At 53.1% G+C, this 13,960-nt stretch overlaps 7 protein-coding genes across 7 annotated transcripts; 3 read left to right on the top strand and 4 right to left on the bottom strand.

Annotated features, from left to right (window-relative positions):
* Positions 1–427: 427 nt before the first annotated feature.
* On the top strand, positions 428–1,534 carry HMPREF1120_07324 (alpha-1,3-mannosyltransferase; the record flags this gene model as incomplete). Its single annotated transcript, XM_009161545.1, has 1 exon — positions 428–1,534. The coding sequence occupies one exon, from the start codon at positions 428–430 to the stop codon at positions 1,532–1,534; it is 1,107 nt and encodes a 368-aa protein (XP_009159793.1).
* Positions 1,535–1,575: 41 nt separating this feature from the next.
* On the bottom strand, positions 1,576–1,980 carry HMPREF1120_07323 (uncharacterized protein; the record flags this gene model as incomplete). Its single annotated transcript, XM_009161544.1, has 1 exon — positions 1,576–1,980. One exon carries the CDS (start codon positions 1,978–1,980, stop codon positions 1,576–1,578), a length of 405 nt encoding a protein of 134 aa, XP_009159792.1.
* An 841-nt stretch (positions 1,981–2,821) lies between these two features.
* On the top strand, positions 2,822–4,441 carry HMPREF1120_07322 (uncharacterized protein; the record flags this gene model as incomplete). The annotated part of the gene is made up of 3 exons (XM_009161543.1): positions 2,822–3,529; positions 3,582–3,862; positions 3,919–4,441. The coding sequence occupies 3 exons, from the start codon at positions 2,822–2,824 to the stop codon at positions 4,439–4,441; spliced, it is 1,512 nt and encodes a 503-aa protein (XP_009159791.1).
* A 1,601-nt stretch (positions 4,442–6,042) lies between these two features.
* On the top strand, positions 6,043–7,251 carry HMPREF1120_07321 (uncharacterized protein; the record flags this gene model as incomplete). Its single annotated transcript, XM_009161542.1, has 2 exons — positions 6,043–6,766; positions 7,007–7,251. The coding sequence occupies 2 exons, from the start codon at positions 6,043–6,045 to the stop codon at positions 7,249–7,251; spliced, it is 969 nt and encodes a 322-aa protein (XP_009159790.1).
* A 174-nt stretch (positions 7,252–7,425) lies between these two features.
* Positions 7,426–8,718, bottom strand: HMPREF1120_07320 (uncharacterized protein; the record flags this gene model as incomplete). The annotated part of the gene is made up of 5 exons (XM_009161541.1): positions 7,426–8,286; positions 8,341–8,392; positions 8,449–8,497; positions 8,574–8,625; positions 8,683–8,718. 5 exons carry the CDS (start codon positions 8,716–8,718, stop codon positions 7,426–7,428), a joined length of 1,050 nt encoding a protein of 349 aa, XP_009159789.1.
* A 644-nt stretch (positions 8,719–9,362) lies between these two features.
* HMPREF1120_07319 (uncharacterized protein) lies at positions 9,363–9,950 on the bottom strand (the record flags this gene model as incomplete). The annotated part of the gene is made up of 1 exon (XM_009161540.1): positions 9,363–9,950. The coding sequence occupies one exon, from the start codon at positions 9,948–9,950 to the stop codon at positions 9,363–9,365; it is 588 nt and encodes a 195-aa protein (XP_009159788.1).
* Positions 9,951–10,517: 567 nt separating this feature from the next.
* On the bottom strand, positions 10,518–12,526 carry HMPREF1120_07318 (arylsulfatase; the record flags this gene model as incomplete). Its single annotated transcript, XM_009161539.1, has 3 exons — positions 10,518–11,777; positions 11,909–12,126; positions 12,295–12,526. 3 exons carry the CDS (start codon positions 12,524–12,526, stop codon positions 10,518–10,520), a joined length of 1,710 nt encoding a protein of 569 aa, XP_009159787.1.
* Positions 12,527–13,960: the final 1,434 nt, after the last annotated feature.

The raw sequence follows: 13,960 nt of genomic DNA, 5'->3' as shown, positions 1-13,960 counted from the left end.
GGCAGAACACGTTCAGGTTCCAGCTCAGCGCAGACGCCGTACTCTAAATGTTTCCGTACAATGTCCCTAGGTATGTCCACCACATATTGAGCAGCGACGTCGTGGGCAGAAGCTCTTGCTGGGCCGTATGACTACGCTATCGACCAGTTGAGAACTTCTCAGTAGCAGCAGTGTTCAAAGCCCCCCGAACTGCGTCACCTCTTATGCTCTCCAGATTGCTGCCATGAGCCTTGCAACCTTTCCTCTATGCGACCTCCTTACCAACACTAAGCACACGAAATGGATAGCGCCATTGATCGTGGCAGGGGAGGCTGCCTTGTGCGGGCTGATTATATGGAGGGTGCCATGTGCGTAGACTCTGCGTACTCTGTGTACCACAAAACCTAATCCATAGTGAACAGACACGGAAATCGATTTCACTACATACATGGCTCAGGTCAGCATGTTTCTCGACGGGGAGAGAGATTATAGCAAAATCACGGGCCCAACAGGCCCTCTCGTCTACCCGGCCCTCCATGTTTACATATACACGGCGCTGTACTACCTGACCGACGAGGGCACCAATATCCTGCGCGCACAATTCATCTTTGCCGGCCTCTACCTCGTCACCCTGGCTGTTGTCCTGGCCTGTTACAGACGAGTCGGAGCGCCGCCATGGCTCCTGGTCCCGTTGGCGTTGAGCAAGAGGATGCATTCTATATTTCTATTGAGACTGTTCAACGACTGTTGGGCAACTCTGGCCCTGTGGACTGCGATCTACCTACTACAACGACGACAATGGCGCAGCGGTGCATTGATATGGGGCTTGGGATTGGGTGTGAAGATGACTCTGCTTCTCGCCGCACCGGCCATTGGAGTCGTCGTACTTCAAGGAAGTGGGACACGGCAAGCCATATGGTCCGGAATATCCGTCGCTCTCCTGCATCTCCTGTTGGCATTGCCCTTTCTCGGAAAAGGCGCCAGTTCCCAATATTTCCAGCGTGCTTTCGACTTTGGAAGACAGTTCTTGTTCAAGTGGACGGTCAATTGGACGTTTGTCGGTCCTGAGACTTTTGCATCTCCCTCTTTTGCCGTTGGTCTGCTGCTCCTCCACGTTGCCATACTCAGTGTCTTCCTTCAGAGCAAATGGACCAAGCCCAGTGCCTGTGCCATATCAGATTTTGTTAAGAAATATGCAGGCTCATTGCGAGAAGATGAGCACCTGCGGATTTCTTCCAAAATCACGCCCACCTTCGTTATGGACTCGGTCCTGGGCAGTATGGTGATTGGAATGCTGTGTGCCCGGAGTCTCCACTACCAATTCTTTGCGTATCTCGGCTGGGCAACTCCGTATATACTCTGGAGGGCCGGGGGTTCGCCTGTTTTGGTACTGGCCAACTGGGCAGTGCAAGAACTGTCCTGGCTGGTTTTCCCCAGCACAGATACCAGTTCCATGCTTGTGGTGGCGGAGTTGGCGCTACAAGTTGTATGTGCACTGGTTGCACCAGCGGTGGATCATATCAGTCCGCCGAAGGCGCATGACAAGACCAGCTGAGAGGCAGGCTCTTGGCCAGATGATGAGCAATGCACATGCACTCAGCCCTCCTCGTCCTCACTATCTGATGGCGGCATCTTTCCTACTAGTGATTCTTCCTCGTCACTGTCCTCGGATACCGTCTTCTTGACGAACTCGGACGGCCAGTAGGGTTGCTTGCGCCAGGCTTTCTCATCCCGAACAATGTTCACAATGACTCCCTGTATTTTGTTCGACCGATCGCTGGTAGAAGTGTCTACCAGAACGTATCCGCCCCGCTTGACGAAAATGGCGTTCCGAAAACGGTTTTCGAGTTCGACGAGAAGGGTGGAGGAGTCTGGGGTTTGCACCGTATACAGGTCCTTGCCGTGGAGCTGGACGACGCGGGCAATTAGTTGACCGGGAGTCAAAGAGTCTGGCGGGGCGAGGGTCTCTTCGGCCGTCTGACGGAGCTTACGGCGAGACATGGCGCTGGGCAGACAGAGGAGGAGAGTAAGACTGGAGAGACTGCAGAAGTAGCCCGACGCGGCCGGATAAATCGGGGCGGGAGTGAGGACCTGACGCTACTAGCACTCGGGACGGTCCAGCTGACGAGCTGCACCAGGTACAGTAGTAGGTATCAGGGTATATTTGGCACTGCAGCTGCAGAAGATTGGATTGATCATGAGTGAGTGATGGAATTGATGATGGATGCTGAAAGTTGCATCCACGCCTGGCGGCAACTTGCCCGATATGGCAACCGGCCCGATGTCTGTGCTGTCAATGGTTTCCGCCATCTTCAACTTTTTTTGCTGTCAGCTTTTCAAGTCGAGGTTCTCCACTGATCAGAGTCGACGGCAGCCTCCCAACCCAAACATCCAGCCTTTATCTCGCATCCACCATGGCGCATGCACAGGCTAAATATTGCTCAACGGCTCCTCCACTCTTGTCGTTCCCTGCAGACCATGGCAGAGTTTTCTGCGAATCAATTCCATTTTGCTTCTATTTGGGTGCTCGTCGCGATCAGTTGTCTTCCTGATCCACACCGCATGCAGCCCGCTTAGGCCACATCATGGCTCCCACCGGCCACGCTGGTCCCTTGACTCCAGCACATGCTGATGATATCAAACTCTAGTACGCGCTGTGCCACGTATCTATGCCATCCCACACTCTAGCAGGCTGAAGCAGTGTGGATCACCGTGAGTCCAGACGAAGATACCGGACCCTGTATATCAGTAGTGTGGTCCGCTCCGCATTTGCCTTCTTATTACTACGTCCTCGTATGTCTTTACTTTTTCTGCTGTGTTTCTCTCTGTTATCTCTTCAACCATGGCAGCTCAGACATTCGGCGCCTTTATCACCCATGAAAGCGATCCCAGTTCTCCCCTTGCAGGACCTCCTCGGATTGTCCCCAGAGACAAGATCACGGCCGCTGCGCCTTCAGAGTATGAGCTGAACGAACTGCAATGGGGTCGTCGTCTGAATGGCCCCCAGCGGGATTACTCGCGGGATACCTCCCCCATAGGTCGATCTCTTCCTCAAACCCCTGGAGAACTCGAGCAAAGTCAACCGCCAACCCCGAAAAGAGATCAAGCCGTTGATGCATTGATTCAGTCTGCCTGGAACCCACCCAAAAACCGATGGAGGCTTGCCTCGGCCAGTCTTGCATTCTTTCTGATGGGAATCAATGATGCAGCCACGGGCGCGTTGATCCCGTATGTGGAGGAACAATACAGCATAGGTTATGCCATTGTGTCCCTGATTTTCGTCACCAATGCTGTGGGATTTATCAGCATGGCTCCAGTCTCCCAGATGATCGAGGCTCGTCTCGGCCGAGCTCGTTCTCTGATGATTTCAATGACTTTGCTGAGTATTGGCTATCTTGCCATCATATGTACTCCGCCCTTTCCTGTCATTGTTGTGGCCTTTTATTTCATGGGATGTGGCATGGCTCTATTTCTGGCCATGACCAACGCCTTTATCGTCAATCTCTTGAATGGCACAGTCATTTTAGGGTTTTGTCACGGTCTGTACGGGGTGAGTCGTTCGACGTCCAGACTTTCGATTACAAAAACTAACTCCGAAACAGCTTGGAGGCATAGTATCACCTCTGATGGCCACGGCAATGGTTTCCCATGGTGTTCATTGGGCATACTTCTACGCAATCCCCCTGTCTCTTTCGCTATCGTCCATTATATTCGTTGGCTGGTCTTACAGGGGCTTTGAGAATGACACTGCTGTACGACTCCTCACCAGTCTGGAACGTACAGCTTCACGCCAGGCTTCGGCCTTGGGCGAGCCTACCAAGCTGCAATTACTGAAACGGGCACTAAAGAACCGTACCACTCTTCTCGGTGCCACCTTCATCTTGTGAGTAACCCTTGAACGACTTGAATGCTGCAACCTGATTATTAACATGCCTGCAGTTTCTACCAGGGCAGTGAAGTAGCCATTTCAGGCTGGGTTATCTCCTACCTCATCCACTATCGAAAGGGAGATCCTTCTCAAGTGGGCAACGTCACCTCAGGCTTCTGGGCCGGCATCACTGTGGGCAGGTTTGTCCTCACCCACTTTGCCCACAAGATGGGCGAGAAGCTGTCGGTCATGCTTCTCATAATCGGCGCGGCAGTTTTCCAGCTTTTGGTATGGCTGGTCCCCAATATCATTGGAAATGCCGTGGCCGAGTCCATTGTCGGATTGTTCCTGGGCCCGGTGTACCCGTGCGCCACCGCGCTCTTTTCACGGCTGTTGCCTCGCAGCATTCAGATCAGCAGTCTGTCCGTGGTGACCTCGATGGGCTCGTCTGGAGGCGCCCTGGTGCCATTCATTACTGGATTGTTGGCCCAGAAATTGGGCACTGTGGTGCTGCATCCGATTGCCTTGATATCGTTTGCTGCCATGTCGGTGGCCTGGCTGTTGTTGCCTCGGGTGACAAAACCGACAGAGTAGACGTGGTTTTGACTGCTGCATGTGAGAAAAACACGTTCATGACGACCTTTTTGCTTGCTTTATCTAAACGTGCGGAAGAACTTGCTTGGGCTCAGCGTTGCATTCAGCAAAAAAACGATACCGTGGTTGATTTATGGTTTTATGGCTTTCTTTCGGGCGCGACAACTAATAGCAGCTATGCTGGTGAAACGTGGTTATGAGGGAACGGCGTCCATGGCGTGTTCTAGAGACGGCGGATAGAGCAGTTACTATTGCCAATGCTCAATGACATTTGATGTGTCCTTCGACGATCAGTAGCCAAGATGGAGCCAGCCGCCTTTTCGCGTTCCCCATGATGCCGAAGTCGGGGAACGTAGCATTGCATGTGCAATTCGATCGACACCATCTGATCTGCACCGAGGCTTCTCTATACCCACCTCATCACTGACGTGGTCTGGTTACATCCATTTAAGCGCCTCAATGACAGACCTTCTTATACAGTAGGTGGTTTGCCCGACCTCGTGAACTGGCACCCTCGCGAACACAGACAACAAGGAAAAAGACACAAAGCCATGGCTTCCGACGGACATAATGCTCAAAGTCTCCGGCAACGGATGCATCACTGGACGAGCAAAGGATTGAATCGATTGTTCGACAAAGACACAGATACTCCCGACTCTTCCGGTGGTTCAGGTTCGACAACCGCAGTCAACGAGAATCATCCCGCCCACAATGCACAAGTTGGAGTTGGAAGTACAGGCGATGATACGAAGACTGATCCGCTTCGCCTACGGTTCAAGGTGAGCAAGAATTCTCCTTGCTTGGGCTATTCTCCGGCCTGAATACTCAGACCTTACCATATGCCAATGTTGTTCGTTGTCGGCCAGCATGGCATACCGGCTACGGTGGAAGAACTGTCACCATCCTACAGTACCTATGTGCCATTCCCTATCCTATCCCTTGACACAAAACCCACTGGCAGCATCTGGAGATAAAGCATAGATTTATCTACCTGTGGATGACTACGTCGACGCTCAACTTCGCCGTGCGGCGCGGCGGCAGTGAACTCACCAAGAGGTCCCTCTCTGCTCAGCTCTCTGCCCAAAGGAAGGATTAGGAGTTCATCCACTACCATCTCCTTCTGCCCTCTTGACTCTCCAGCGTCTACCTCTACCTGCCTACTTATTCTAGTTACCAACATACACTCTTCTCCTCCCCCACAAGATCAGAGCAAGATTTCCCATCCCTTCCGGATGGATGAAGATCGCTATCCTCGCTTCCCCTGTCTCTGTCTCTCTCCCTCTCAGCCTTTTGCCTTCCTTAGGCAGCTTCTACAATCCAACCCATGTCTAACCTAACCCAACCTAATCCTCTTATCTCTCCAGACTCCTTCTTCTCCTTCGACAGATGACCTTTCGACAACCCCATCCCAATCTCAGAAACCATACCCCCCAACCATCTCCATCGATCGCGTCGACTTCCTCGGCCCCGTCCACAGCGCCACAACCCACGTAAAACGCGACTTAGGGTTCCAAGGCCGATTAGGCGACTACATCCTCCTCAGCTACGGGGACACATTATACTCCAACCCTGAACTCAGCGACGACAACCAATTCCGCGGCATGACCAGCGACTCGTTGGCCCTAGCCACGCACGACCCGTTGGTCGTAGTCGATCCGCCCGACCTACTCAACGAAAACAAATACCCTAGACAATTTTGTCCGCTCGACCCTAATGCGGGAGAGGTTCCGTCCGAATATGCTGTTGGGATTACGAATGTTGTGTCCATCGATACCACCACCGATACTACGACCACCACCACCTCCGGTACTGGCTCCGGTGCTGGTGCTGCTGCAAAAGGTATAATCTACTACCTCCTCAACCACCGCCCCGGAGGGAACAACCACATTCTCGGCGCGGGCGTCGCACTAGTTGAACTCGACGCCTCCACCTCATCCACAGAATACCCGCCAACACCGAGGATCAAACGTCTTCCGTCTCCCCATACTTCGTCCACCTCCTCACCATTGTCCAAACACCATCTATGGTTCGACGGCTCCAGCGAACCATGGTACGGCGACATCTGCGCCCTCCGCTGGCACAGCCACATCTACGCCTACGGCCACGGCGGCGACGATAATCCCTGGGTTTACGTTGCCAGAGTCCCCGTCACTGACATCACCACTCGTGGTCTCAACACCTACGAATACTGGAACGGCGAACACTGGCAGAAGAACCCACTTGAAAAGACTTCCATCGGCGAGAAAGAAAGTGTCTTTTGGCAGATCAATCAGGGACAGGTCGTTTATTCGAAGTTCCTGGCGTGTTTGGTTTTTGTGTATGTTGGTATGTATTGTATACCTTTGTACACCTTACCTACCTTGCCTATACTCCGACACTACAAGTCTACAACAGGACCTTACACCTGACTGTGTCACTGTCATTGTTGTTGGTTCTTGGGTCTGGGACTTTACTTGGCTACCTACCTTACATTACATTAGTACCTTCTTTCCACGTGCCCTTTTTCTTGAGGTGTCATAAGCCCCAAACCTGACCCAACTCGACTGACTGTGAATCTTGTTTTAGACAACTTTATGAATTCCCGCGTCCATCTCAAAACCTCTCAAACCCCCGAAGGGCCATGGTCAGACCCGCCTGTCATGCTGTACCAGGCCACACCTATCCTGCCAAAAGAGAAAATGGGCTGTATTTACGCGGCCGTCCCACATCCTTACTTTGACGAGTCGGGAAAGACGCTGGTGGTCACGTTTACGAATCATCCGAATACGATCCAGGCGGTACGGGTGGTATTCAAAGATACAGATACCTAAGTAACTGGTTCAGTAATCTGACATTTATGACAAAAGACGGCTTTTCCATTCGTTCTATGTCGATGTTTAGCACCATCGTTCACTTTTACAGCCTGGCTGATCTTTGGCGCCAATCGCGTCTATGTACGTAAATCAGCTGGCAGGCCTACATGGCTCAGCGAGAACTTCTCCAGCCTACCTCGATCTTCCAAAATCCGGTGGAGGCGATGGCTTATTGTCCAAAATCTCCTCAATCTCCTGCATCGTCTTGTCATCCAGCTTTTCCAACAACTTCAATGCCTTGCAGTTATCGATGATCTGCTCGACCTTGGTGGCTCCGAGAATGACCGTGCTGACGTTGGGGTTCTTTGCAGCCCAAGCCAAGGCCAGTTGCGACGTGTTGGCCCCCAAGCGTTCAGCAATCGTGGTCAACTTGCGGACCTTCTCAATCTTGGCTTTGCCTTCAGGCTTCTGTAGAGCTTCGATAGTACTACCGAAAAAGTCCTTGTGGTTGGCCAGACGGGAGCCCTCGGGGATGCCGTCGTTGTACTTTCCGGTCAACAGACCAGAAGCCAGGGGTGACCAGATGGTCGTGCCGTACTTGTATTCCTTGTACAGCGGAGCATATTCGACTTCGAACCGCTCGCGGTGGAAGGCATTGTATTGCGGTTGCTCGGCTATCGGAGCAATCAGATTGTACTTCTCGGCAATCAAAGTGGCCTCCGTGATCTGAGCAGCACTCCATTCAGAAGTACCCCAGTAGTAAGCCAGGTTGAGGTTGCGGATGACTTGGGTGAAGCCTTCGACAATCTCCTTCATCGGCGTGGCGTAGTCCGGTCGATGGGCAAAGACAATGTCGACGTATGGCTGCTGAAGGCGCTGCAGGGAGCTCTTGAGGCCTTCAACCACATGTTTGCGAGAGAGACCTCGGGTGTTGGGTTCCTTCCGGCCTGTGCCAAAGAAGACCTTGGTCGAAAGGACGTACTCGTCGCGCGGCCAATCGAGTTCCTTCAGGGCATTGCCCATTTCGATTTCCGACTGTCCATTGGCATATACCTACCAATATGATTGTCAGCAGTGTGATCTTACTGTTATGAGGGCCATGCCCACCTCAGCGGTGTCGAAGAAGTTGATGCCATGGTCCCAAGCGGTCTGCAGACATCTGTAGAGCAATTATTAGAGGTTGTCGCCGGATTTAGCTTGTGTATAGTCACATACTCCTTGACAATGTTGCCCTTTTGTGTACCACCATAGGTGAGCCAGCCGCCTGTGCGCAAATATGTCAACTACTGTCTCCGCCTCGAGTTGCAGTGTGTCCTCCGTAGGAGTGGCCGTTCACGTACCCAGCGAAAAGACGGAGACCTTCAGACCTGTAGGGCCGAGGTGGCGGAAGATCTATAAAAGTTAGTTATATGGCGGTCGAGCTGTTATCTAGCGGTCTGGCACACGAACCATGTCCTTGGGATCAAATGCCGATCGGACAGCCATGTCTGCGAAGGATCTGCGGTGTGATACGGCACGAAGAATAGAGGACGACTTGGATGCGGGGTTGAGGGCCGAGCGGGTGATGGACGAGTATAGCGTGAACTGTCTAGCTGGCCGAACACACGTTTGCATGGGATTATCAAGAGAACAAAAGGAAGAGGAATTTGGTGTTATTTGTACTTGTAGTAAATACAGGGCAGTCGAATGAGGAAGGTGGGATGTACGTCCACGGGGGAAGGAGCGACGGCAATGCAATTGAGTACCTCGCGCGGGGGAAGGCGCGATGACGTGACTTGACGTTGAGATTGAGTTACCGCGGATCACAGTACACACAGTAACTATTCTCTCTATTACAACAGGACCTTCAGACTCGGCTACTCATAGACATACCTGTAGCCACAGTACTCAGGTATAGGCAGTAGTATAATGGTCATGATAACGCGTACCTATGACAGGAACAAACGGAAAACCGCAATGGACTACAACACCCCTCGGTGCCACCTTACGCATGAATTACTAATGCACATTATTGACTGACCATCAGGATCCTCCAGTGCCGGGTCCGCACAACGGTTGTCATCCGCTGCCACACGGTGATACCGGGCTTTAAGAACTTCCACCCGGTCCAGTCAAAACCGCCGTCCAGATCAAGTCATGGTCTCGGGCAAAGTCCCCTTGCCCTCCACCACCACCGGTGTGCTATCAAGATGGACCAACAATAATCTCGCCGGTTGCGTGTCGCTGGGGTTCTTCCATCGATGCATGGTTCCACGCTGAACGAATAGATCCCCCCTGGGCAGCAGTCTCTTCTCACCGGAATCCAGCTCCAACTCGACCTCCCCTTCCAGCACGACTCCGTAGTCTAGTGACACCGTACGGTGCATGGGCGATATCGTGCCCGGAGCCATGTCGACCACACGGAGGACAGATCCACCCTTGATGGTGATTCCCGGATGGCTGTGCAAGTATTGATAATATGCCTCCAGATCCGCGTTGGCCTTGCAATCCGCGGGAATGGTCGGCGTTGCGTACGCCAGTCCAAACGCTGACCCGGGGTAATTGGTCCACGTCGGGAACGTCGATATGGGCGGAGCGGGACACGATGTTGCTGCCGCCGATAAATCTTCAGCGTCGGGATCGGGCGTCTGAAAGACAGCCACTCCGTCGGCATCATGTGTCGTGATGTGGCGCGAGAACTCGGGCAGCCCCTTGACGTTGGTCGTACTTTGGCTCATTTTGTCGCGTTGGTGTTGTGGGGTGTTTTGCCGTCAGTGATGCAATCGAGGGATATCTCTTCCGGCGACGTTATGTCTGCCCCCTGTATAATAGATTGAAGGGCTACAGCAAACTCCGAAGAAGTAAAAGATCTGGGCATCCCTCTGCGAGAGTCCTTATCTTGACTTGCTGCCGTCAAGGTAGCCTAGACTGCGATCAACTTGCAATCTGGCACACGCGTTGAAGTGGGCTGATGATTATGAGCTTGCCCAGTCTTATCTCGATCGGCACACCGTCCATGCGGATTCTGGGGTGGACTTCGGGCGACGTGGGGCACCTGGAGGAAGATCGCTCCATACGCCCCCACACGGCCCAGACAGGGAGCACTTGTACAACCTTGTACAGTTGTCGTGTTTTTCGGCCGAAACACCGAATCTACCGCCGGGGATACAGCCGTGGCTGGATTTCGGTTCAATCGACGCTGACTTTCCGCATATTATTTGGCGACGCTCAGGGACAGGTCCACGGCGTATATGCTCGAATCCGGACCAAAAAAAGTGGAAATGGCAAAGATTAAGGCGGCGTCATCAGGCTTGAACTCGAAGAACACCGTATTGCGGCGCCGCACCTGCAACGCCCACCTCCTTCACATACTCATCCCAATGTTTTAGAAGCTCCTGAAGCTTATCCGAGAAGGTTGCTCCCAAATCATCAGTCTCGCCCGGGTCTGTTTCCAGGTTGTACAGCTGCCACTTTCCTGGCCCATAAGGTTCTGGGATCATGACGGCCTTCCACTCACCCTTGCGGAGCGCTTGTCTATTAAAGAGCTCCCACCCCGTCACTGTATCGTCACCATGGATGTGACGATGTGCATCGGGGTTAAAAAAGTACGGGACCCAGGACTTGCCACGCATGGGCACGATGGGACGACCTCTGTAAACGGACCCTGGATGCTTAATGCCCGCAAGATCAAGAAGGGTTGGCGCAATGTCCATGACCGTTGCAAACTCTTTCTCAATCGTTCCGGCGGCCCTTTTCGCGGTGAAAGCCGGGTACCTTATAATGAAGGGGACGCGGATGCCCCCCTCCGAGGAGAAGGACTTGTACAACCGGGAAGGCGCCGTGGCGGCGGACGCCCAGCGAGGCCCGTACCAGACATAGCTGTTGGGCCGGCCAATGTTGTCCAGACTGTTGTCGTAGTAGCGGTCGATATAGTCAAAGATGTTCTCCTTCACTACGGGGTAGGCTTCCAAAAGCAAGCCCTCGGCACCATTGTCCGACATGAAGATGACCACCGTGTTGTCCAATTCACCCGTCGATTTGAGATAGGAGAGGACCCGACCGATGTTTCTATCCATATTGTGCACCATTCCCGCGTACGTCTCCATGGTTCGTGAGGAGAACTTGCGCTCCGAATCTGTTAGTTTATCCCATTCACGCGTGAGAGGCCGGTCGACGGGCGGCGTGATAACATCGTGCGGTTTTGTGCCTGGTGCGATGATCCCCAGTTCCACCAGGCGCGCGAGCCGCTTCTGTCTTAGAGCGTCCGGTCCCTCGTCGTACAGACCCCGGTATTCCCGGCAGTCTTCCTCTGGGGCCTGTAACGGCCAATGTGGTGCCGAGAAGGGGAGATAGGCGAAGAATGGCTGCGGCCGTTGGCGATCGTCTCGCTGCTCGAAATACTGCAACAGCTTGGTGGTGAAGGAGTCGGATGAGTAGAAGTCCTTGCCCAGATCTGCCGGGGCAATTGGCGTGTCGTCTTCGACATAAAAACTGCTGTTTCTCTCAAAAACCCTAGGGATCTTTTCATGGACCTGCGGTTCCCAACCGTAGTGGTTGGCGGCGCCCTGGTTGAGGGTTAGGTTAGCAAATATTGACCGAAAGCAGGTTCCCGAATCGTTTCCAAAGGGTAATTTTATAATCTATGGATCGAGCATTGCGATGATATAGAGGGCTGCAAACGCGGACTCGTACGTACCGGCAGCAGACTAAACGACCGGTCAAAGCCCCGACGTGACGGGTACCGGTCCGGCGTCATCCCGAGATGCCACTTTCCCGACATGAAGGTCAGATATCCAACGTCGTGGAGAAGCTCCGGGAGCGCCGCTACCCGGTCATTCAAATACCCTTCGTAGCCGGGCTGCCCTTTCTGAAACTCTTGGACCGACTCGGCCATGGCGCCTAGCCCAGCAATGTCTGCAGAACCGAAACAAAAAGGGAGAGTCAGCATGGAGTGCGGTGGTGGTCTTTCATTCGACGCAGAGCGGCAAGGATTCAATGCTTTGTGCCCGGCAGGCAGACGGGAAATAAACGTAGAAGCTTGGTGGTGAAGGAAGAGGTAGGTTTGTAGGTAGGGTTACTCACGGTTGTCGGTGCCGCTGAGCAACATTGACCTGGTGGGCGAGCAGGCCGCCGCGGCATGAAAGTCCGTTAATCTGATCCCGTCGGTGGCCAGGCTGTCGATGTGCGGTGTCTTGATTTCCCCCCCAAACGCCCCGACGTCCGAAAAGCCCAAATCGTCGGCCACGATGACCAGAAAGTTGGGCCGTTTGGGGCTGGCTCCGCGAGACGCGTCGGCGCCTCTGCTCTCACCCATATCTGCGGTTGTTACTTTTGTAGGCTGGTATAATTGTATGACCTTCCAGTCCCTGAGTACAGTCCGCCCCAATGCGACGTACAGTAGCTAGAAGATCACGAGTCTGACGGGCGATGCACTGGCAAAGATGTCAAACTGAGCTTACGACCTATGTCAACATCGAAAGCTTGGCGTAAATGAAAGGATGCAGTGGCCTTGCTGCAATGATGAGAGAACCCTTCAGGCAAGGGGTTCTAGTACATTGACGAAGGATGACAGTATTATATATATTTCGGCATGAGGTGATAGAACAGACGTATGTCGACACGTCGTCTAAAGTGGGTAGTCTGTGTTTCCCACATTAACATACCAACTCCACGCCGGGCACCGAACGCGCTGCGGCTGCGGGCAGCAGAATCCCCGGCCGCCGGTAAGGGGGCCTGCCAGCCTTGCACCGTGTGTTCCAACAGCGGACAAACTTGTAGAGGCTGTCAGGGAGGCCAGTTTGGTAAAGGTTGAGTATCAAAAAGGATCCATATGAGGACAATGCATCTGAATCCGAGGGATGTACCTGGTACCTGGCAGTAGTAGTAGGGTCCGATTGCCTCCTGTACTAGTACACATTAGGGCAATCTGGCCTGGGTTGTCATTGGTGTGCCCCATCACGATAGGGCCATGGCAGGCGCCCCTAAGCCCGCCTCAGGCACTTTTCCAATCAAAGACAAGCCCGAGGGCCCCGAAAAGAGGGGCACATTTGTTTTTTGTCATAAGTCAAACAAGCTAAATTTTCTTTCAGAAATCGCCCACAAGTTGGTCGGATGGTGTAGTTGGTCATCACGTCTCCTTAACACGGAGAAGGTCCCGGGTTCAAGTCCCTGTCTGATCATTCTTGCGAGTTCTCTTTTTGCCAATCTGTTGGCTCCCACCACAAGAAATAACTGTACAGTTTCGGTGTGCAGATTTCTCTTTTTGGGTGGGGAAGAATGGGAGTCTCTGGAAGGAATGCCATTGGACGCACGGAGACGGCTGGAGGTTGATGACTAAGCGTGCATTGTCCGGGCCAACCTCAAGTCGAAGTCTACAACTTGAAACCTGGAATATCTTCCTCCTCATGCTTGTTGTCTAGGAGGGGAACCGTCCTCAGATGTGGTCTTACTCGCGAGTTGCAGGCTGACGATCAAGTGGCGTGGCAATCCATGATGGCGAACCTCGTTGTCAACCTACCTGCGTGGATGACTATTTGGTTTGAGTTGCAACCATAGGGTACAGTATTTCAGTCAATGATATGTAAAGTGCATATCTTTTGTCCCTACATACGAGGCTGAGGACTGGCCCGACAAGCGGGCATGGGAGATTGCTAGTATGTTGCACAAGACTGGCCGGATCGTCGAAACATTTCTTTGTTCACACTGACCAGAGGTTGAGACAAAGGCCAACAAGACGCCTGCAAGCAAC

This window comes from Exophiala dermatitidis, assembly GCF_000230625.1.
Source record: "Exophiala dermatitidis NIH/UT8656 unplaced genomic scaffold supercont1.6, whole genome shotgun sequence".
Classification (NCBI taxonomy): Eukaryota; Fungi; Ascomycota; class Eurotiomycetes; order Chaetothyriales; family Herpotrichiellaceae; genus Exophiala; species Exophiala dermatitidis.
Note: the sequence above shows the minus strand (reverse complement) of the source record. Positions and strands in the feature narration are given on the sequence as shown.